The following is a 23,764-nucleotide window of genomic DNA, read 5'->3' as shown; positions in this document are numbered from 1 at the left end:
CCAGGACCTCCCAACCCCAGTTCCAGCTCTATCCACTGTGCCACCTAACTGCCCCATGACAGGTCCTTTTTTCACAGGACTTCCATTTTGCTCTGTCTGGGAAAGAGTTCTGTGAAGTGAGGATATGATTCAGTCTCTGACACCCTGTTCATCTATAGCAGTCTTTTTACTATAAATCCTATTTTTCTTCCTCATTAGAATTTTTTCCTTAACTCTAAGAATTTTCCTTTTATTCCATAGTGTTCAGGTCAAGAAAAGGTAAACTGAGGCACAAAGTTATAAGCATAATCAATTTATTAGTAAAGCATATATTTACAGCTTTCTCAGCAAAGTTAAGACAGGTGGGAAGTGGCTACATTTTGTAGGTTTTAGGGAAATTCAGAACAAAGAATAGGTCCTTGTAGGTAGGGAACAATTTATAATTAGCTAAAAGAACTCAACAACAGGAACAGCTAGGTGACTCATGGATAAAGCCAGGCTTGGAGATAGAGAGCCTCAAACACTTCCTAGCTGGGATACCCTGGATGTTACTTAACCTCCATTGTCTACTCTTCTGCCTTGGAACCCATGCTTAGGATTTGTTTGAGGACAGAAGGTAAGGGTTAAAAACTTTTTAAAAAAATAAAATAGCTCAACATCATAAATGATGAAATCAGTTTGATTGATTACAGAGTCAAGGGCAGTATAATTGATTGGAAATTGGGGATGAGGAACTAGAAACAACCACCTCCTTCCCTCCCCTGGCTAAATGTTCATTGAGTCTACCTGCAAGGTTAGACATAGTGGACCGATTATTTTTGGATAACAGATTTCCTTGACACAAGAGTAGAACAATGATTAACAAGAGAACTTGATTTTACTAAGCTTAACTCATGACAGGACAATTAAATTTCTGTACTAAGTTCAAAGACAAAGGATTGTGACTTAGGCAGTTACAGGACAAAATCAGTTAACTGTCAGTTGGATCAATTAAAAAAGGACAGTTTGATTATTTCAGTAGTTTCTCACAATGAAATTGATATAGTAACGACTATCTTTGTAGAGGAAGCATTGTGGTCAAGTGGAAAGAACATTGAATCTATGATCAGTAAGCCTGAGTTCAAGTTCTGGTTCTGCTGCTAACTAGTTCTGTGGCCATGGACAGATCTAAAATTTAGGTTTCCTGCTCTGTGGAATGGAAATGATATATTTTCTATTTCACAGTGTTGTACAAATCAAATGAGATAATAATGTAAAATGTAACGGTTTTATATTTTTGATTCTTACAGGATTATGAACAAGGATGGGATCACATGTGTTGGAAGGTGCTGGATTTCATTCCTCCATGAGATCTGAGAACAGTTGCTCAGAAGTTTGTTAATATTTGTAGCTGGAAGAGTCTATTTTTAAAATTACAGAGAGATTCCAGATTGGAAAGGGGAGCCGTGGTTAATGAGAATTGTGAACAGAAAGGGGAAGACAGAAGGACTGAGGTAGAGTTGGACTACTTCAGAGGATTATTAGTTATTTGTCTAGTTGGCTGGGGATTATCCTTCATTTTGCAGTTTTTCAGAGGGTAGAATTGGGGAGAGGGATAATAAGAGTCAGAAAACAAGGAAAGGGCTTATTGCTCCTCGAAACTGACAGTAGCTCAGCATAATGTGAATTAGTCTGTTTTGTGAAGGTTGGCAAACCTTAGATTGAGGGAGTAGGGCAGAAAAGAAGAATTATGAGGATACTGGGCATTAAACCATGTGGGTAGTAGATATACTTCATGCATTTTCTAAAAATATGAAAAGAAATGATGACATTCTTCATAGTTTCTGGTCTTATTTCTGAAATGGTGGTTGGGATGGTAAGGGAAAAGCCACAGAAAGTAGAGAAGGGGACCTCAAAGGTCATTGTATGCTTTTTCCTTTTTATACAGAAGTCCCGTTATGTCTTGGTGGACAGCACAAATGCAGCAGTCTTCAGGGCCTGGTAAGATGGGCAGAGCGGCTGTCCTTTTTTTAAAATTACCTTTTCCTGGAAAGTCAGGGCTGCTGAAAGCAGCATGATTGGGGGTGGTGGGGTGGTGGTGGAGTCCTGGATTTATAGTTAGGAAGTCTTGGATTTAAGTTCTACCTCTGGTATTTGTTAGCCAGCACATGGTGCTTAATAAATGCATATTGACTGATGGCAGAGAAATCACTTTAAATTCTCTGAGATTTATTTTCTTCATCTTTAAAATAGGGATAATGATAGTATCTACCTCACAGGGATGTTAGAAGGATTGCATGTGATAATTTATATATAGAGCTTTGCAAACTCTTCAGTATTTTGTGATGTTAGCTATTATTTAAGGGAGCTCAAAGCATTTTTAACATCATCTCCTTGCGCTTTATCTCTTACTTTACCCTGCTATACAAAAAGGATAAACTTAGGCAAGTTAGAAAAAGGAATTGTTCCAGTTCTACTAGAGTTCAAACTTGAATAACATCTCACATTTTATTCTACTGACCCCACTTTCTTCCCAGAATAACAACTTGTTCTAAGCTCCTTAAGAGCTAAAGCTCTATAATGATTTTTAGCTCAAAAATACAATCATTATAACTGACAACATAGCACTTCAAGGTTAACAAAGTATTGTGTGTAAATTGGCTCCTTCCAGTAACCCATGAGTTAATATCTTTCAGATGAGGAACATGAGTCACAGAAATATTAAGTGATTCACCCAGTCAACAGTCGATGAATATTAAAGGTGGGATTCAAACCCAGAACTCTCTGACTCCAAATCTGGTGCAAAACAGATAAATTTTAAAAAAGCAACAGTAACAAAGAAAAAATATAAAATCAATTCATATAAAGCTACCACCCTATCTTTTTTTATCCATAATAACCCTTTTTCCAAATCCTCTGATTCCTTCCATGCTTAATCAGTAAGATACATTTACCCTTCCTACTTTAGCCAGTCTTAACATTTTAGTACCTGGGGTAAGCTACACACATAAAAGAGAGCCCCTAAATCAAGTTTGTAATTTGTGATGCAAAAATAGTACCAAAAGTAACTAACAAAAAACCCTAGAGTTATCAGTTTCATGTTTAATTTGTCCTTACCTAAACACTGTGCTTAATAAAATGAACAAAAAGACAACTTGTACAAGAACAAAAAAAAGTCAAGAACTGGCACAAGTCAAATTACAATTTGAAACTGTTAAACAGAAACTAACAAGTTATTTTAGAAAAAATTACTAAAAATAAACATTAAAGAGCTCTATAAAAGTATAAGAAAGATGTTCTGTAATTTCCTTCCCCATTTTTATATCTTTGAATTGTGTTTAACCTATATGACTCTATTACTCAGGCTTCATTTATCTCTCTTGGGTTAAAAAAAAGGTCACATTACAAAGAACACACAAAATTCTAATAATGAAAGGAAAAGCTAAATTCTTTTCTCATAAATTAAGCCGCCAAGCTTTTACTTGTAGCAAAACTGTTACTTGGTTCAAATTGGTTTTGTTTATTTTTTTTTTATTGAGAGTGTGGCCATATTAGATTAATTTTCTTTAGCAAGAGAAGATCTTAAGTGTGTTTTTATTAATTTCAGTTTTCTGAAAGATCTCTCACATGATGCTGCAGTTACAGGTAAGGTTAAAAGTATCATCATTGCTGTTTCTAGGATTGTATAAGATTCAGTGAGTCTGTAATCATGTATGATTTCAGTAGGTCTGATGTTGCTGATTCCGGAATTGGAGTAATACAGGTGCCTGATACTTAAAGCTCTCCATTTCTAATGAAATATCTGCAGAATCTAAATTATTGTTGGTTTATTTTTTGCCATTCTTGGCTCTTAAGACTATTGTATTTATTGAGAAAAATTGACTTCCAAAAAGAAATCAATGGTAATTTAATTTTGTTATCATACCTTTAATCAATTTGGAACAAAATTATATCCAGCATCTTTTTAGTTTTACTTTATATAACTATAGGGCTGAAATAAATATATAAAATAAATATATAAAATTCATACTTTATCCTATGACTCATAAAGATGCACTAGTTTGACTTTCTGTCAACATGGAACTCTGAACAGATGTCCATACTTTAAGCCATTATCTAAGTGGTTTGATGTTTAGTTTAGTGGATTTTCTCATGTTTCTTTTTTTTAACCCATGAATCATTCTACTCCTTTGAAACACAGATACATTTTTATTTGGCAAGACTTTGCTTATTTTTTCAGTATGGTTAAGAATATCAGCCATTTAAATGATATACAGAAAGTATACTTAGTCTGCATTATATGTCACAGTAGCAGTATTTTCAGGTTCTTATTGAGATATTTGATATTATACCATCCAGGACTATGTAGATTCATTTGTCTCTACAAAGCATTTAAGGTATTGGCTCCCAGCAGTCATTGTATATCAATTGCTATGTCTTTTCAAGGTTGTTTTCAAGATAAAAATCAACATATTAAATGAGTTACTTTAAAAAGTGTAGGTCTTTATATCTCTAGTCTATCAAAGGCTATCATCACTGGACTTATAGAAACTCAATGGATAAATTAATAAAGTAAAATAAATGAAAATAATTGCCTACACACCATTTTAAAAGCCAAACATAGTTGCTGCATTGTAATAGTCCTGTTTTTTGTATTTTCATATTGGTACTTTTGAGATTAGTGTACTTGTTATTTTTTGTATCTATTTTCTGATTTATTTCAATGAAACTAATAAAACTTTCCTCAGAGTACTTTCAGAATCAAGATAGCTATATCTGCCCGTATGACTCATTTGTTTGTGATGTAAATGTCAGTTAAGCTGAATGTTAGAGAAAACTGTTTTTTCTACTTACCACAAATAATTTCCCCCAATAAATGGAGAAATTTATATTTGTGACAAAACTTCATGTTTTTTTTTGAAGACTCCTGTTTGTTTCTCTAGCCTAAGAGGAAGGTTATTTTGTGCAAAAGAATAACATTTAAAATAATTTCAAAATAAGTTGCCTTTTTTTTCTTAGAGAAACTTTTTCAACAGCATCAGCTTACTATTTTTTCCCTTTCCTAAACATTTCCGTCTTAGAAATTTATCTTGATGATCTGCTCTATTTTCATGAAATAGACTTGGTATATTACTAAATATTGAACCATTTTAATCAATTACTTAGGCTTGGACATACCATAGGAAATTTTTTTGAAAACAATATACAAGGGAATCAGAAAAGGTCCATTTAGATTTCTGGGACTAGACAACCAATTATGAATCCCTTCATTGTAGAAAGTTGAATAGAAAATCAAGAATCAGAAAATATACATTCATCTTTTTAATCTCCTTAGCTGGGTCATCATCAGCATCCTAATTAATCAGGACTACTCCATGGATGCCCTTAAATGGACTAGCTCTGCCCTGTTCTCTCCTCATTTCTCAGAGTGTCCTCTTTTTTGGTGATCTCATCATCTTCCATGGGTTCAATTATAATCTCCATACAAATGACTCATCTATATAATCTAGCTCAGTCTCCCAGCCCTCTCTTGCTAAATATCTTCTGGACATTTTCACTGGAATGTCCTATAGGCATCTTAAAATCAACATGTCCAAAATGGAATTAATTATCTTCCTCTTGCTCAAAGCTACCATTCCTTCAAATGCCCCCAATTCTCTGGAGAGTTATCGCCTTTCTAGTTATCAAGGTTCACAACTTCAACCATCCTCAGTTTTTCCCCTCCCTTATTCCCTGCCTCACATGGTCAGTTTCCAAGTCTTCTTGCTTCTATCTCCACATTATCTCTTGTTTCCATCCCTGTTTATTTACTCACAAAGCCACTACCATAGTTGACATCCTCATTCTCTCACATCTTTACTATTGTAGTAGCCTCTTTTTTTTTTAACCCTTAAATTCTGTCTTGGAATCAATACTGTGTATTGGCTCCAAGGCAGAAGAGTGGTAAGGGCTAGGCAATGGTGGTGAAGTGACTTGCCCGGGGTCATACAGCTGGGAAGTGTCTGAGGCCAGATTGGAACCTAGGACCTCCCATCTCTAGGTCTGGCTCTCAATCCACTGAGCCACCCAGCTGCCCCCTGGCAGCTTGATTGGGTTTGTGGCTTCTCTCCTCTCTCCAATCCAGATTCTATAGAACTGCCACAATAATGTTCCCAAAGTTGGGTCTGACCATACCACTCCCATGCTTAAGAAATTTGAGCCCCTAGAAATTAAAACACCCCAGACTCCTCAGTTTGGCACTGAAAATCTTTCAGGATATGACTCCAGCTTATCTTCCCAGGATCAGTTAAACTGACCTTCTTGCAGCTCCCACCTCCCTGCCCTTGTGCAGCAGGCTGTCCCCCATACCAAGAATGTACTCTTTCCTTACCTCTACCTTGTGGAATCTCCTCATTTCCTTCAAGGCTCATTTTATATGCCTTGTCTTCAGGAAAGTCTGTCTGAATCCCCTTGGTTATTTGTATTCATTCCATTTCCCTCAAATTGTCACATGCAAACAATTGTGTTTGTATTCTCCCAGTAAAGCCTGAGCTTCTTGAGGGGAAGGACTTTTTTCACTTTGTGTTTCCCCATTGTCTTGCACAGTACCTTTAGCACAGAAAGTATTTAATAATGTGTCTTTGGATGTGAAATTCATTAAATCAGAAACCTAGTCCAGGGTTGTTCAGCATAATTTTTTTTAACTTAAATTTTTTTTTCAATTACATGTAGGAACAATTTTTGATAGTTTTCTGACATTTTGTGATTCAGATTCTCTCCTTCCCCACTTCCCCCTATATTCCTTATGACATGATAGAAGACATCACACATACAATAAAAAACTCATGACAGAAATAAAATAAAAGATGGCATGCTTTGATCTGCAGTCAGACTCCAACAGTTCCTTCTTTGGCTGTGAATAGCATTTTTTATCATGAATCCCTTGAGGTTATCTTGGGACCTTGTTTAATTCAGTCCTTCACAGTTGATCTTTGTCTAATATTTCTGTTATTGCATACACTGTTTTCCTGGTTCTGCTGCTCACTTCACTTTGTATCACTTCATATAAGTCCAGGTTTTTCTTAACTCATCCTGTTTGTCATTTCTTATAGCACAATAGTGTATCATTACAACCATATGCCATAACTTATTCAGCCATTCCCCAATTGATGGACATCCTCCTCCCCTTCAGTTTCCAATTCTTTGGCACTATGAAAAGAGCTCTCTCTCTTTTTTTTTTTTGTTTTTGTACAGGTAACTCCCTTTCTTCTATCTCTGATCTCTTTGGGATATAGACTCAGTAGTCACGAAGGAGAATATTGGTAATAAGAATTTATCTGCTGTTTTTGTGCTTCATCTCACCCATTATCTTAGAATTTAAGATCACATGTTGTAAAAATTAAATTAGTTTCTAGTAATAAAAGTATTATATTTTATGAGGTTTATTAAAGATTATTAGAAATAAAGGATACAAAATAATAAACCACATGCCTAGGGCTGATTAGCCCATTCACAACTTACTCACTACATCTTTCAATGTCCGAATAGAGGAAGAGCATAGAAGAGGAAGAGGCCGAAGTAGGTGTTACAGCCAGTTTAAATACTAATTGTGATTTCACTCAGGTGAGATTATAGGGAATTCTGGGAAGTACCAAGGACTTCTGGGGATTGAAGTCTGGGGTTCAAATCTCCATTTTTCCAATGTTTTGGATCCTAATTCTAATGGTACAAAGGCCTTCTTTTCTTCCTTTTTTACTTGTTCTCAGTAGGATTGTTCCGCGTTTTTATCTTGTGATTAAAAATTTTTGGAAGCAGTTTCCTTTCAAGGTTGTTTATGTAAAACAGACAACAGTTTATTTTAACTGGCAGTGGAGTATGTGGGTAAGGCACTGGACAGCCTACCAAGTACTGCCTTCCATTTACCCCATAAATCTTCTCAGGGCTTGGATTCTATTTCTTTTAGCTCTTTCCTCATCCATTAGAAACTCTTTAGCTGCTGAAAATCACTTTTAATTAAATTAGAAAGTAAAACAAATATGAAAAATGAAACACTTGCTTCCCAAAGTTAAGATTTTCTACCCCTACCAGATTTCCTCTATTTTCCTACTTCCGTGTTCATGGGAGTGGATGACCTGCAGTTCTATTGTTCTTCACAAACTCTTTACTTTCTCTGTCCCTCTCTCTCTTGATGCAATGGAAAAGGAGAGGAGCTCATAGAAATGGCTTGGGGATCTGGCTGCAACTTTGAGCAGTGCTTTGTGCTAGTTTGTCACACCATGCTGATAACTCTGACTCAGCTGAATAAGACCAAAGCTCTACCCACTTGCCCAGGCACCTTGTAGATACAGGAGAATGATAATTGCATGCCTCACCCCAGCCCCAGGGATGGGATCTGAGCTTGTGTACACATGACCAGTCCTTCATCTTCTTTCCTTTTTTCCCTCTCCTTCATTACTCACTCATTAATCCTCCAACTAGCTGACTGATCTAGCCCTAGTTTCCTTGGCTCTGAACACTAAGTCTTTGGTCAGAGGGGACAAATGAAGTATTCTATTCCTTTAAGTCACTGGGAAGCACCATTCAGAGAAATCTGGGGTCATAGCTATTCTGAGCAGCTCCTTTATCTTTTACCAATAAAAATAGGGATTTGCTACAAGTTATATAGGATATAACAGGACATCTGACATCTGTAAACATGCATTTTAAGGTACATCTGCATAAATGAAGGATGCAGATAGGTTGCTCAGTGGGTAGAGCACTGGACTGCAGTCAAATCCAGCCACAGATACCTAATAGCTCTGTGGTCCTGGGCAAGTCACTTAACCTCTGTTTGCATTAATCCATCAGAGGAGAAAATGGCAATCTACTCTGGCATCTTTTGTCAAGAAAACTCTAAGGCCAGGATTGACATGCTTTGGTCCATGGGGTTACAAAGAGTTGGACATGACTGAACATTATACATAAATAATTGTATACCAATCAGTTTTCCCAAATACCAATAACCATACAGATGAGTATCTAGGATATATCATTCTCATTGCAATTGCATGAGTATGTAAGCACAAGTTCAACTGGAAACAAAATATGTAGTACATAAACCTGAAGTACACATGAGCACGTTGTATACTACAGACCAAGGACACAAATCTACAGCCCTGAAACATGGCATTAACGATTGGTTAAAGGTGGTAACAAGAAAAATTGAACCTCATACAAGCACATACAACTTGAAGTTGATGATGGCAAAAATCTGAAGAGTTTCACTGGTCATCTGATGTGGTTACAAACAATGTACACATGACCAGTGAAACTCTTCGGATGCTGTATTTAACCTTGATACGGAGACACCAAAGTTAGGGCTAGAGGGGCTGTAGCTGTGGAAGCCACCAGGTGGCAGCTTGAACTTTAGCAGCTTCAGTTCACTCACTAGAACCCAGACACTCAGATGGGACTTGACTTCTTTTCCCTCAGTATCCAACCCTTTTAATGCCATTTCAAGTAATCTAGAATAAAAAATATGGAAATTGGAGCAGGTAGGTGGCTCAGTGGATAGAGCATCAGGCCTAGAGTCGGACCTGAGTTCAAATGTGACCTAAGATACTTCCTAGCTTCGTGACCCTAGGCAAGTCACTTAATCCCAATTGCCTAGCTGTTACTTACTCTTTCTGCTTTGGAACCCATACTTAGTACCTCTTCTAAAGCAAAAGGTAAGAATTTAACCTATGTATATATGGAAATTACCCCAAGTGACATAATTTACCAAAATGACTTGCCTTCAAAAGAAATTATCTTCTACCCAACTTCCCATGAATAGATTACTTCTGTGAAAAAATAACTTTTCCACATTATAGAGTAGAGTATATTTACTACATAATTTATTAAAGATAGCTTTTAAACTCCCAGCTGGGTGAACTTCTTTCATCCTAGCAAGATGCATAATCTTAATTTCCCCCCTTCTAGTTTCTGGAACCTTTATTAAACATGCCCAAATGTCTTTCCTTTCCTAAGGAAATAGTTCCACATCCTACTTTCAAAAGACTTAAAGGAAAAAAACATCTCATTGCCACACCATCTTGGCCAACCAGCTAGGCAAAAGTCCTGTGAAGCTTCAATTGAATTATTACCCAATCTTCCAAGGTCAAAAGTAATCTTTCTGGAACCCCTGCTACAAACCCTATCAGTTTCTTGTTCAACATATTGTTATATACTATCTATTCCTTCTCTAACTTCTTTCTTTTTTTTTTAAAACCCTTACCTTCTGTCTTGGAACCTTAGAGCTTAGAGCTGTCTTAGAACTGTCCCCTCTAGCTTATTTCTGATATGACACTTGAGTGTCTTTAGCATTATCCAGAGTTGCTACAAGGCTCAGTGGGAATGGGAGATCTCCATCTAATAAACAACTACCCACACTGCACCATTTTTCAGGCTTAGCTTATGGTATCTGATGTGCCTGGCATATTCCCACCATAAGGTACACTGCTCTCTTTCTCTTTTAAATGACTGCAGATAATTGGGTCAGACCACAGCAAGGGTGAAGTATATGTAACATGTCACAGTAGAACTCTCAGAACCATATGGTTAACGATCAAGTTAACTTATGGTCCCAGCGCCAACTCCAATGTTGAGCTAATTATTTAAACCCTAATTATTTTGACATTTTATAATGCAATTTTTTTTTTAACTCTTACCTTCCGTCTTGGAGTCAATACTGTGTATTGGCTCCAAGGCAGAAGAGTGGTAAGGGTTAGGCAATGGGGGTTAAGTGACTTGCCCAGGGTCACCCAGCTGTGAAGTGTCTGAGACCAGACTTGAACCCAGGACCTCCCATCTCTAGGCCTGGCTCTCAATCCACTGAGCCACCCAGCTGCCCCAATGCAAGTGTTTGTTTTTTTTATTTTTATAAATCAAAAATAAGGCTGCTAAAAAGAGCAAGACAATTTGAAAATCCTGGGGATACAAAAGAATAGTCTGCCCTTTGAGTGTTTCTTTCCCCTCCCACCTCTTCATTCCTTTTTTTCCATCTAAGCCAGCCCTATCCCTCTTATATCCCCAACTCATTTTATCTTTCCCTTCAGTTTCAATACTAATATGGAACCTCCTTTTTCTATTTTTAGGGCTTAGAGTGACACCAATTTGCAAGGCAGGTTTCCTGAAGATTAGCTACTCATGGTTCAAGGGATTCTGGGTCTACATCCCTAAAACTATAGGTCCTCAGCCCCTGCTGACATACTTAACCTTTCATATGTGATTAAGGCATGAATGAGGAAGAATGACTTATTCCCCCAGTACTCTAGGGCTGCTAATTATTTACACTGCTCTCAATGACCTTGAGCTCGAGTCTGCCAGATGCTGCTCTACTGAACACTGCCTGATATCACTCCAGTGTATGCTTCCAGACACTGCTTGGCTGTTGCCTCTAGCTTCTGGCTCTGCTGAAATCTTCAGATGGGAACTGTCAGCTGTTTTAATGAAAGTAGACCCCTTATTTGCCTTCCAAATAGGTTGTTTTGTAAGAATCACATGTATAGTTTTCCTCCTTTAAGAAGCTGTACATATATCAGGACATCTCTTTCTAGAAGATTTTGTGCCTGGAATTTTAAATTTGGGAACTCTTTAACTTGGTAGTACCTACAGAACAATTCTCAAAATTGGTACCATGCCAGAAATCCTTTTTTGGGAATTCAGACTCTCCTCTATACTGAAGTTTTTGGTCCAAGAAATCAATTTTGTTAGATTCTTCTTTCATTCTTTATAAAAGCACTTTTTTTTCTATGACCATGTTCTTCTGCCACCAGTCAATTACTTGAGGGTAAGGGAGAGAGAAGGGGACAAGAAGTCCCTTTTCCTCCTTGTTGCATTCCAGTAGAGGTACAAGAGGAAAAGTAAAGAGGGAATTGTCAAGGACTAAGGCCTGTAGAATGGAGCTAGCTTTCTTTTATAGACCACAAAGGTGATAGCTGATCTTAGGTCAGCCAATCACTAGGGGTTCTCTGTATCATATTTATACCTTCATTTTATGAAGAAAGCATGCGCAAAGAAGCAGGAACAACCTTGTTTGCAAAAAACACAACATCTAACACCGCAGAAAACACAAAGAATCCTGCAAAGTCAACATCGTATTATACTGCATCAATCTGTGACAACACACAGATAGAAGATATTCAGCACTTGGTCATGGCAACTTCATAAAACATCTTAATGAATCAACACTTAAAGCAAAAGGAAACAAACCTATAAGCAGAAAGCAAGGATTCAGAGCCCTAAATTTCATCAGATTGGTTTAGGAACTTCTTCAGTTTGCATATAAGCTAAAACAATAGTCTGTTTTGTTATCACATTCAGGAAACCTGTAATTGGATCAAGGATTGCCTTGATTATCCTCCCTACTCTTATCTCTTTCTCTCAAGCTTCTTCCATCTTACAGTTATGGAAACCTGGCTTTCCACAAAAGACACCTTGCCACTGTTTATTTAAAATTCTTCTGGCCTAGTAACCCAGACAGAAAGGCAAAGGCTAGGTAGTTGGGATTAAGTGACTTGCCCAGGGTCACAAAGCTAGGAAAGTGTCTGAGGATTTGAACCTAGGTCCTCCCAACTCCAGGCCTGATGCCTTTTTCACTGTGCCATAGCTGCCCCTGTCACTCTTGTTATTCCTGACACAACTATCTGATCCAGACAAGTCACAACTTTCTAGATCTCTCTCGCCTTTTAATGAGAGGTTAATTGTTGATTTTTGAGAGTCCTTCTGGCTCTAGATCTGTGATCTGACTGTAGACCAATGGTAGAGTCAAAATTATTATTGTCATGGGAGACCTTATCCTCTTGCCCATTAGAGTAGGGGTCCCCAAACTTTTTACATAGGGGGCCAGTTCACTGTCCTTCGGACTGTTGGAGGGCTGGACCAAAAAAACCCCTACAAACAAATCTGTGGATAGCAGAGGGTGCAGTGCTGGCTGTGATGGGCCTGCTACACCTTGCACAGGCCCATCACCACCACCACTATAATGGGCAGCAGTTTACACAGTGCGGAATCCCCTCCCCAAGATCACCTCTCACCATGATGACGTCTCCCATTGTGCAGCCACATAATCCTTTGCATGGCGCCTCATTCTCGTTCAGTTATCTCAGAACAAGGCACCACACAAAGGATTAGGTCACTGGAAGTAGTACTGTATGTGAGCGACACCACGATTTGCAGCACCACCACATGCAGTGCTCCTCTCACTGACCACCAATGAAAGAAGTGCCCCTTCTGGAAGTGCGATGGGGGCTGGATAAATGGCCTCAGGGGGCTGCATGTGGTCTGTGGGCCATAGTTTGGAGACCCCTGCATGAGAATGTTCAATCTCACTCCCTCCCTCCTTTCTTTTTTTTTTAATATATATATTTATCCATGTTTACATGATTCATGTTCTCTCCCTCCCCTCTTCCCTCCCCACTCCCAGAGTCGACAAGCAATTCCACTGGATTGTACAAATGTTATCACTTGATACCTATTTCCATATTATTCATTTTTGCAATAGAGTGGTCTTTTAAATCAGAACCCCAAATCCTATACCCATGACATCACATAGGTGATGTCATGTTTTTCTTTTGTGTTTCTGCTCCCACAGTTCTTTCTCTTCATAAATCCCTCAGGATTGCCCTGAATCATTACATTGCTACAAGTAGCAAAGTCCATCACATTAGATCATTCCACAATGTTTCACTTTCTGTGTATAATGTTCTCTTGGTCCTGCTCATTTTACTCTGCATCAGTTCATGGAAGTTCTTCTGGTTCATGTAGAAATCCTCCAGTTCATCATTCTTATCATTCCTTATAGCACAATAGTATTCTGTTGCCATCAGATACCACAATTTGTTCAGCCATTCCCCAATCAAGGGACATCCCCTCATTTTACGTTTTTTTGCCACTACAAAGTGTGGTTATGAATATTTTCGTACAACTCTTTTTTGTTATCTCTTTGGGGTACAAGCTTAGTAGTGGTATTGGTCCTCCTGATAATTATTTAACTGAAGCTCAGGAAGACAGATTCTTGTCAAAGGAGTCTGGATTAAAACACACTGTTTGCCATGTGCTTCTCATTTAATTTAGGATTGTCTTCTCTTGGGTGGGAAGAACCCTTCACACACACATACACAACTTGCACTCTAGGGCAAGTTCAAGGGAGACAGATGGGAGGGGGTCAGGAATGCACAGGAAGAGAACTATTGACCAATATCACTCATGAATATTGAGGCAAAAGTTTTCAGCTAAATCCTGGCCAAAGAATTTATAGCATATATCCAAGAAATTACTGTGGTCAAATTGGATTTATATCAAGGATGCAAGGATGTTTCAACATTGGGAGAATAGTAAAATTATTCATATTAAAACAAAAATAGCAAAAAACACATTACAAGCTACAGAAAAAGCCTTTGACAATGCATAGCATTCATCCATGCCAAAAACTTGAAAAAGCAAAAGCATATAAAAACAATTTTAATGTGATAAAAGAATATTTTAAACCAAAAGCTAACATTTTCCATAGGGAAACACTAGAAGCAAAGATGTCCGTTCTCTCCACTGTCATGTAACAAGATGAATATATTAAAGAAATGTTTAGCTGCACTCTTTGTGGTGGCAAAAAATTGGAAAATGAGGGAGTGTCCCTTGATTGGGGAATGACTGAACAAATTGTGGTATCTGATGGTGATGGAATACTATTGTCCTGAAAGGAATAATAAACTGGAGGAATCCTATGTGAACTGGAACGACCTCCATGAACTGATGTGGAGTAAAATGAGCAGAACCGAGAGAATATTATATACAGAAAGTGAAACATTGTGAAATAATACAATGTAATGGACTTTGCTAATACAAGACAATTCTAAGCAACTTATGAGAAAGAATGCTATCCACATTGAGAGAAAAAAACTTGCAGGAGTAGAAACACAAAAGAAAAACACATGACTTACCCCTTGTTTATATGGATATATAATTTGAGGTTTTGGTTTTAAAAGATTTCTTTATTGCAAAAGTGAATAATATGGAAATAGGCACAAGTAATAACATTTGTATAATCCAGTGGAAGTGCTTACTGGATCTGGGAGCAGTGAAGAGGGATAGAAAATGAAATATGAAAACATGTAAAATATTTTAAAAATAAAATGTCATCCAGAAAAAAAAGACCAACACATACATATAAAAAAATCCTTTCTGAAAACAAAAATAAATACATGATGGTTTACTTAGAAGAACAGGAAAGAAATTAATTGAGACAATGGTTTCAATAAAGTAATTGGAAAATAAAGGCACTATGCTAGGTCCTACAGATTAAGTACAAAAAATGGAGAGATTTCTATTCAAAATGAACTTACATTCTTATATAATGGCAACAAGTAAATATACAAACTTATATATAACAAATATAAAATTAATACATATTTGGTCAGCTCCGGGGGGTGAGAGGGGGGAAGAAGGTGGGAAAAATCATGAATCATGTAACCACAGAAAAAATTCTAAATAAAAATTTAAAAATACATATTTATGTACATATATAGATGCGTGCATTACAAAATAAACACAAAATAGCAGTTGAAGGGATCAGTAAAGGCATCATTTAGCAGTTAGTGTTTGAGCCGTACCTTAACAGAAGAGGATTCTATATAGCCAAGGTGCAAAGACTTGGAGAAAAGAAATAGAGTGTCATAAGTGAGGAGTGGAGAGTAGCTATAGCTACTAAATAAAAATTACAAAATCTAAGGAAATAGAAAAGGAAATCACATTTAAAATTAAATATAAAATTTTATACTGTAACAAAGTAAATTGATATTCTTTCAATTCAAGAACACAGGATATAAAGAATGACAAATAAGATAGTCATTCTTCATGGTTGGACCATGATAAAAGTAGTCATTTAAGTTTATTTAAAGATTTAATGTTAAACCAATCACATTGCTAAAGAGAGGTAAAAGAGAAAAATAATTTTAAAAATTCATTTGCAGAAACAAAAGGTCTAGAATCTCAAAAGAAATAATAGATAAATAAGCATGATTGGAAGGACAATACTCCTGGATATGAAATTATGTTTCATTTAGTAATTGCAAAAACTATTTAGTATGGGTTAAAAATAGAAAAGTAAATTATTTGGAGCATAGTCAGCCAACTAGCATTTATTAAGTGCCTACTATGTTCCAGGGGATACAAAGAAAAGCAAAAAACAGTCCCTGTTCTTGTTCACTTATACACAAAGGCACCAGGACCTTCCTGGTATTTATGCTTCTCCTTTATTTTTCAATTTATGTCAATATCTCATGTTTTTGACCACCACACTCAAATACCGGTACATCCTCCCTTGGGACATTGGTACAGAGTTTGTATGGTTGGTGAGTATTCCTGATGACACTTGAAGTGCTGCAGTTGTCCACCAGATGGCACTACACTCAACCAGCCTGTGCTTTTGTTAGAACAGATTCTATGTGGTAAGATTCCTGTTGCCCAGCAGATGGCCTTTTAGCCTATAAACTCTTAGCTTCCCCTACTTTCACCCTCCATTCCAAACTTAATTGATTGTGGTACAGTTATAACTATCCCTGATTATGTATTGTAAAATTCTTAAATTATTTTTCTCAGTTACATTCTCTCCCTCCCTCCTTCCCCTTTTTCTTCCTTGAGAAGGCAAGCAATTTGAAATATTTGGTTATACATGTGCAGTCATGCAAAACATTTCCATATTAGCCATGTTACAAAAGAAAGCAACCACAAAAAAGACAAACTCAAGAAAAATAAGGTTAAAAAAGTATGCCTTGATCTTCATTCAGACTTCATCAATTCTTCCTAAAGAGATCAATAGTATTTTTCATCATAAACCCTTCAGAATTGTCTTGGATCATTAAATTCCTGTTACTGTGGCTAGCGTTCTCCTTGTTCTGCTCACTTCACTTTGTATCAGATCATACAAGTTTTTGCAGGCTTTTCTGAAATTATTCTGCTTGTCCTTTCTTTTTTTGAAAAATTTATTTAATTAGTCAATTTAGAACACTTTTCCTTGGTTGGTTACAAGAATTATATTCTTTCCCTCCTCTTCCCCCTACCCTTCCCATAACCGAAGTGCAATTCCACTGGGTTTTACATGTGTCCTTGATCAAAACCTATTTCCATGTTGTTATTGTTTGCACTAGGATAATCATTTAGTCTATATCCCCCTCGACCCATGTGATCAAGCAGTTGTTTTTCTTCTGTGTTTCTACTCCCACAGTTTTTCCTCTGAATGTGGATAATTTTTTTTCTCGTAAATCCTTCCAAGTTGTTCATGATCACTGCATTGCCACTAATGGAGAAGTCCATTACATTCGATTGTACCACAGTATATCAGTCTCTGTGTACAGTGTTCTCCTGGTTCTGCTCCTTTCACTCTGCATCACTTCCCGGAGGTTGTTCCAGTCCCCATGGAATTCCTCCAGTTCATTATTCCTTTCAGCACAATAGTATTCCATCACCAACAGATACATAATTTGTTCAGCCAATTGAAGGGCATCCCCTCATTTTCCAATTTTTTGCCACCACAAAGAGCCCAGCTATGAATATTCTTGTACAAGTCTTTTTCCTTATTATCTCTTTAGGGTACAGATCCAGCAGTGCTATGGCTGGATCAAAGGGCATAGGTCCAAATTGCCTTCCAGAATGGTTGGATCAATTCACAACTCCACCAGCAATGCATTAATGTCCCAATTCTGCTTGTCATTTCTTATAGGACAATAATATTTCATCACAATCACTGACCACAACTTGCTCACTCATTCCCCAATCGATGGTCAACTCCTCAATTTCCAATTCTTTGTTCCCTCAAAAAGAGCTGCTATAAATATTTTTGTTTATATAGATCCTTTTCCTTTTTCTCTGATCTCTTTGGGATACAGACTTAGTAGTAGCATTTCTGGGTCAAAGGTTTCACACAGTTTGATAGCCCTTTGGGAATAGTTCCAAATTATTCTCCAGTTTGGTTGGACCAGTTCACAATTCTATCAGTAGTACTGTCTCAATTTTTCCATATCCCCTCCATTTTCCATTTTCCTTTTCTGTCATATTAGCCATTGTTAGGTGTGAAGTGTTACCTGCCCATGTTTTAATTTGCATTTTCCTAGTCAATAGTGATTTCAAGCATTTTTTCATATGACAATAGATAAGCAAAATGAACATCTAGATTAGGGACAGAACATGTATAGCTTGAAAGGGACTGTATCTGGAGGCAATGAGAATAGAGAGTTCAGAAAAAGCCAGAGGGTAGTCAGTCACAAAGCCACAAGGAGTCTTGGAAATTCTGTGGAACAGCAAAGAAAAGCAACCGGGATAGTGCTGACCACCATTCAGTCCCAGGACAGCCAAGTGACAGGAATTTTAAGGTCCTTGACATCCTGTCCTAAGATGTCAGATGAAGGTCTGAACATCCAATATCTGAACCTCAAAGATCCAAGGTGACCCCAACCCCAACAGGTAGAAGTCAGTGATTCAAGAATCCTAGAGCAGAGTTCTGACTTCCTGGTAAACATAGCTGCAATCTAGACGCGAATCACTTCCTCTCCCCGGCACCAAATGAAATAGACTACCTCAAAAGAACATAAAGATCATCTTTGGAAGAATGGAGGGAATCTCCAGTACCCCACAGAAACGAAGGTGCATGGGGTTTGAACAGTGCCACACTATAAGAAGGAGGAAAAGCTTGCACAAAAACGTGAACTGAGCCACCCTTCCCCCCCCCCCCCACCTCACCCACTGAACCAGAGTAGGGGATTAGAGTGCTCACCGGGACAGCGAGTGAGTGAGGAACTTCTCTGTCTAGGGGGGGCACACCAGGGTCCTTGGGATCTAAAGACTGCTAGGAAACGACCTCTCAGGGTGGTTTCACGGGAGAACCCTGCACACTGGAGAATGCGCAGATGGTGGGACCCCTGCAAACTGGGAACAGTGAGGAGTCTCGAGAGTCTCTTGGGCAGTAAAAACTGCCTAAGGCCAAAGTGTTGCCCCTCGCTGTAGTGGGGGGGGGGGGGCAAGCCAGACTCCCTGGAAATTGACAGGGAATACCAGAGATCCACCCCTCAGAGTGGTTTTACAGGAGATTCTTGCGCACCGGTGAGAAAAGATCACAGAGCACGGGGGTGGGCACAAACAAACTGCGGAGGCTGGGAAGAACTAATCTGAGGCAACCTAAATCCACAGAAAACCCACCCATATCACCCAGACCTCGGACCAAAAAAGAAAGGGGAAAATAACCACCAAAGGGATGGCTCACATGGCCCAAAATCAAGCCTCCAAGAAGAAAGGGAAAAAGGTGACTATTGAAAACTTTCATGGCGGGAGTACCCAAGGAAAAGAAGAGACAGAGGATGAAATCTAAACAAAATCAAAACATGCCCCCCCAAAATGGAAATTATCCACAGGCTCTGGAAGAACTCAAATTGGAGCTTATCCAAAAGATGGAAACTTTATGGAAAGAAAAATGGGAGAAAGAGGTCAGCAGTCTGATAGACAAGACTTCACAATTGGAGAAAGAGCCAGAAGTCTCTAACAAAAGGGTAGAACAAGCTGAAAAACAAATCCAGTCCCTAAAGACCAGAAATAAGCAACTGGAAGGCAGTGAGCTTGCAAAACAGCAAGAATTAATAAAGCAAAGCCAAAAAATTAATGAATTAGAAGAAAACATAAAATATCTCACTGACAAGGTGACAGACCAGGAAAACAGAGGAAGGAGAGACCACCTGATAATCATTGGTCTGTCCGAAAAACCAGAGATAAACAAAAACCTCAATACTATACTACAGGAGATTATAGAAGAAAATTGCCCACATGTTCTGAAGCAAGGGGGCAAAATAGAAATAGAAAGGGTTCATAGAACACCCTCTATACTAAATCCCCAAAAGACAACTCCCAGGAATGTAATCACCAAATTCAAGAGCTTCCAAGCCAAGGAGAAAATCCTACAAGAAGCCAAGAAGAGGAGCTTCAGATATAGAGGGGCCCCCATAAGGATCACACATGACTTAGCAGCTAACATGCTAAGAGACCGCAAATCATGGAACACGATATTTAGAAAGGCAAAAGATCTGGGTCTCCAACCAACAATCAACTACCCATCAAAACTGACTATATACTTCCAGGGGAAAGTATGGGCATTCAACAAAATAGAAGATTTCCAAGTATTTGCTAAGAAAAGACCAGAACTTAGTGGAAATTTTGATATCTAATCACAGAAAGCAAGAGAAACATGAAAAGGTAAATATGAAAGAAAGGGAAAAGGAGAAAAATCTTATCTTTTTCTTTAAGTCAAACTCTCTTCTATAAGGACATTTATATCAAATTATATATATTAATATGTGGGGGAAATGTATTGTGTAACTCAAAAGTTGTATGCATCATAAGAGTAGTTAGAAGAATCATGCATAGGGAAAGATTGGGGCATCAAGAAGATTTGGTGAAAGGGGGCAAAGAAAGAAAAAGGGAGGGGGGAATCATTGATGATACTAAGATTTATTTCAAGAAATGGGGGGGGGGGACTAAATAGAATAATCTTTCCCACACAAAGATACACATGGGAAGGGGAGGGGAAGAACTCTCATAAGAGAAGGAGAGGAAGAGAGCGCGAAGTGGTTTTACTTAAACCTTACTCTCAGTGAAATCAACTCTGAGAGGGAAGAACATCTAGATCCATTGGGGTCCTGAATTCTATCTTATCCAACAGGGTAAGAGAAAGGAAAATTAAGGAGGGGGAAGGAGTATAAAAAGGGAGGGAAGGAGAGGGGGGAGGGGAAGGGAACATAAAAAGGGAGGGGACTAGGGGGACTGACCTAAAGTAAATCACTGGTTCAAAAGGTTATAGCTAAAGAAGAAAGGTCAGAATTAGGGGAAGATATCAAAATGCCAGGGAATCCACAAGTGACAATCATAACTTTTAAAGTGAATGGGATGAACTCACCCATAAAACGTAGACAAATAGCAGATTGGATTAGAACCCCAAACCCTACCATATGTTGTCTTCAAGAAACACATATGAGGTGGGTTGATACAAGGTTAGAATTAAAGGATGGAGTAAGACCTTTTGGACACCAACTGATAGAAAGAAGGCAGGAGTTGCAATCATGATATCTGACAAAGCCAAAGCAAAAATAGACCTGATCAAAAGGGATAGGGAAGGTAAATATATTCTGTTAAAAGGGAGTATAGACAATGAGGAATTATCACTAATCAACATGTATGCACCAAATGGTATAGCATCCAAATTTCTAATGGAGAAACTAGGAGAATTGAAGGAGGAAATAGACAGTAAAACCATATTAGTGGGAGACTTGAACCAACCACTATCAAATTTAGATAAATTAAACCAAAAAATAAATAAGAAAGAGGTAAAAGAGGTGAATGAAATCTTAGAAAAATTAGAGTTAATAGACATATGGAGAAAAATAAATAGGGACAAAAAGGAATACACCTCAGCACCACATGGCACATTCAAAAAAATAGATCATACACTAGGTCACAGAAACATGGCATTCAAATGCAGAAAAGCAGAAATAACAAATGCAACCTTTTCAGATCATAAGGTAATAAAAATATTGATCAGGGTACATGGAGAGCCAAATAAAAAATTAATTGGAAATTAAATAATGATACTCCAAAATTGGTTAGTTAGAGAAGAAATCATAGAAACAATAATTTCATTGAGGAAAATGACAATAGTGAGACATCCTTTCAAACCTTATGGGATGCAGCCAAAGCAATACTCAGAGGAAAATTCATATCCTTGAGTGCATATATTAACAAATTAGGGAGGGCAGAGATCAATGAATTGGAAATGCAAATCAAAAAACTTGAAAGCGAACAAATTAAAACCCCCCAGAAGAAAACCAAACTAGAGATCCTAAAAATTAAGGGAGAAATTAATAAAATCAAAAGTGACAGAACTATTGAACTAATAAACAAGACTAGAAGCTGGTACTTTGAAAAAACAGACAAAATAGACAAAGTACTGGTCAATCTAATTTTAAAAAAGGAAAGAAGAAAAGCAAATTAACAGCATCAAGAATGAAAAAGGGGACCTCACCTCCAATGAAGAGGAAATTAAGGCAATCATTAAAAACTATTTTGCCCAACTATATGGCAATAAATATACCAACCTAGGTGATATGGATGAATATTTACAAAAATATAAATTGCCTAGACTAATAGAAGAAGAAATAGATTTCTTAAATAATCCCATATCAGAAAAAGAAATCCAACAGGCCATCAAAGAACTTCCTAAGAAAAAATCCCCAGGACCTGATGGATTCACCAGTGAATTCTATCAAACATTCAGAGAAGTTAATCCCAATACTATACAAACTATTTGACATAAGCAAAGAGGGAGTTCTACCAAATTCCTTTTATGACACAAACATGGTACTGATTCCAAAGCCAGGCAGGCCAAAAACAGAAAGAAAATTATAGACCAATCTCCCTAATGAATATAGATGCAAAAATCTTAAGTAAGATACTAGCAAAAAGACTCCAGCAAGTGATCAGAAGAGTCATTCACCATGATCAAGTAGGATTTATACCAGGGATGCAGAGCTGGTTCAATATTAGGAAAACCATCCACATAATCAACCATATCAACAAGCAAACCAACAAAAATCACATGATTATTTCAATAGATGCAGAAAAAGCCTTTGATAAAATACAACATCTATTCCTATTAAAAACACTAGAAAGCATAGGAATAGAAGGGTCATTCCTAAAAATAATAAACAGTATATATCTAAAATCATCAGCTAATATCATCTGCAATGGGGATAAACTAGATGCATTCCCAATAAGATCAGGAGTGAAACAAGGATGCCCATTATCACATCTATTATTTGACATTGTACTAGAAACACTAGCAGTAGCAATTAGAGAAGAAAAAGAAATTGAAGGCATTAAAATAGGCAAGGAGGAGACCAAGTTATCACTCTTTGCGGATGACGTGATGGTCTACTTAAAGAATCCTAAAGATTCAACCAAAAAGCTAATCGAAATAATCAACAACTTTAGCAAAGTTTCAGGATACAAAATAAACCCACATAAGTCATCAGCATTTCTATATATCTCCAACCCATTTCAGCAGCATGAACTGGAAAGAGAAATCCCATTCAAAATCACCTTAGACAAAGTAAAATACTTAGGAATCTATCTCCCGAGACAAACACAGGAACTATATGAACACAACTACAAAATACTCTCCAAAGAATTAAAACTAGACTTGAACAATTGGAAAAACTAACTGCTCATGGGTAGGATGAGCCAATATAATAAAAATGACCATCCTACCCAAACTTATTTATCTATTTAGTGCCATACCCATTGAACTTCCAAATTTTTTTTTTTTACTGATTTAGAAAAAACCATAACAAAGTTCATTTGGAAGAATAAAAGATCAAGGATATCCAGGGAAATAATGAAAAAAATACAAAGGAAGGGGGCCTTGCAGTCCCAGATCTCAGACTATATTATAAAGTAGCAGTCATCAAAACAATTTGGTTCTGGCTAAGAGACAGAAAGGAGGATCAGTGGAATAGACTTGGGGTAAGTGACCTCAGCAAGAATATGACAAACCCAAAGATCCCAGCTTTTGGGACAAAAATCCACTATTTCATAAAAACTGCTGGGAAAATTGGAAGACAGTGTGGGAAAGATTAGGTTTAGATCAACACCTCACACCCTACACCAAGATAAATTCAAAATGGGTGAATGACTTGAACATAAAGAAGGAAACTACAAGAAAATTAGGCGAACACAGAATAGTATACATGTCAGACCTTTGGGAAGGGAAAGATTTTAA

General features: G+C 37.5%; 1 protein-coding gene across 9 annotated transcripts in view; it reads left to right on the top strand.

Moving 5' to 3' along the window:
• Positions 1–23,764, top strand: part of PHF7 (PHD finger protein 7) — a 44,549-nt gene that overhangs the window by 3,819 nt on the left and 16,966 nt on the right. For 5 of the 9 annotated variants that reach the window (XM_056804963.1, XM_056804964.1, XM_056804965.1 and 2 more), the window contains exons 2-5: positions 1,269–1,304; positions 1,398–1,472; positions 1,907–1,959; positions 3,566–3,603. In XM_056804963.1, coding sequence (XP_056660941.1) covers positions 1,293–1,304; positions 1,398–1,472; positions 1,907–1,959; positions 3,566–3,603 — 178 coding nt within the window. In that variant the 5' untranslated portion in view covers positions 1,269–1,292. Of the gene's footprint in view, positions 1–1,268; positions 1,473–1,906; positions 1,960–3,565; positions 3,604–23,764 lie in introns of all 9 variants that reach the window. The other 4 variants (XM_056804967.1, XM_056804968.1, XM_007500502.3 and 1 more) reach the window with 2 other exon arrangements.

This window comes from Monodelphis domestica, chromosome 7 (genome assembly GCF_027887165.1).
Source record: "Monodelphis domestica isolate mMonDom1 chromosome 7, mMonDom1.pri, whole genome shotgun sequence".
Taxonomy (NCBI): Eukaryota; Metazoa; Chordata; class Mammalia; order Didelphimorphia; family Didelphidae; genus Monodelphis; species Monodelphis domestica.
Note: the sequence above shows the minus strand (reverse complement) of the source record. Positions and strands in the feature narration are given on the sequence as shown.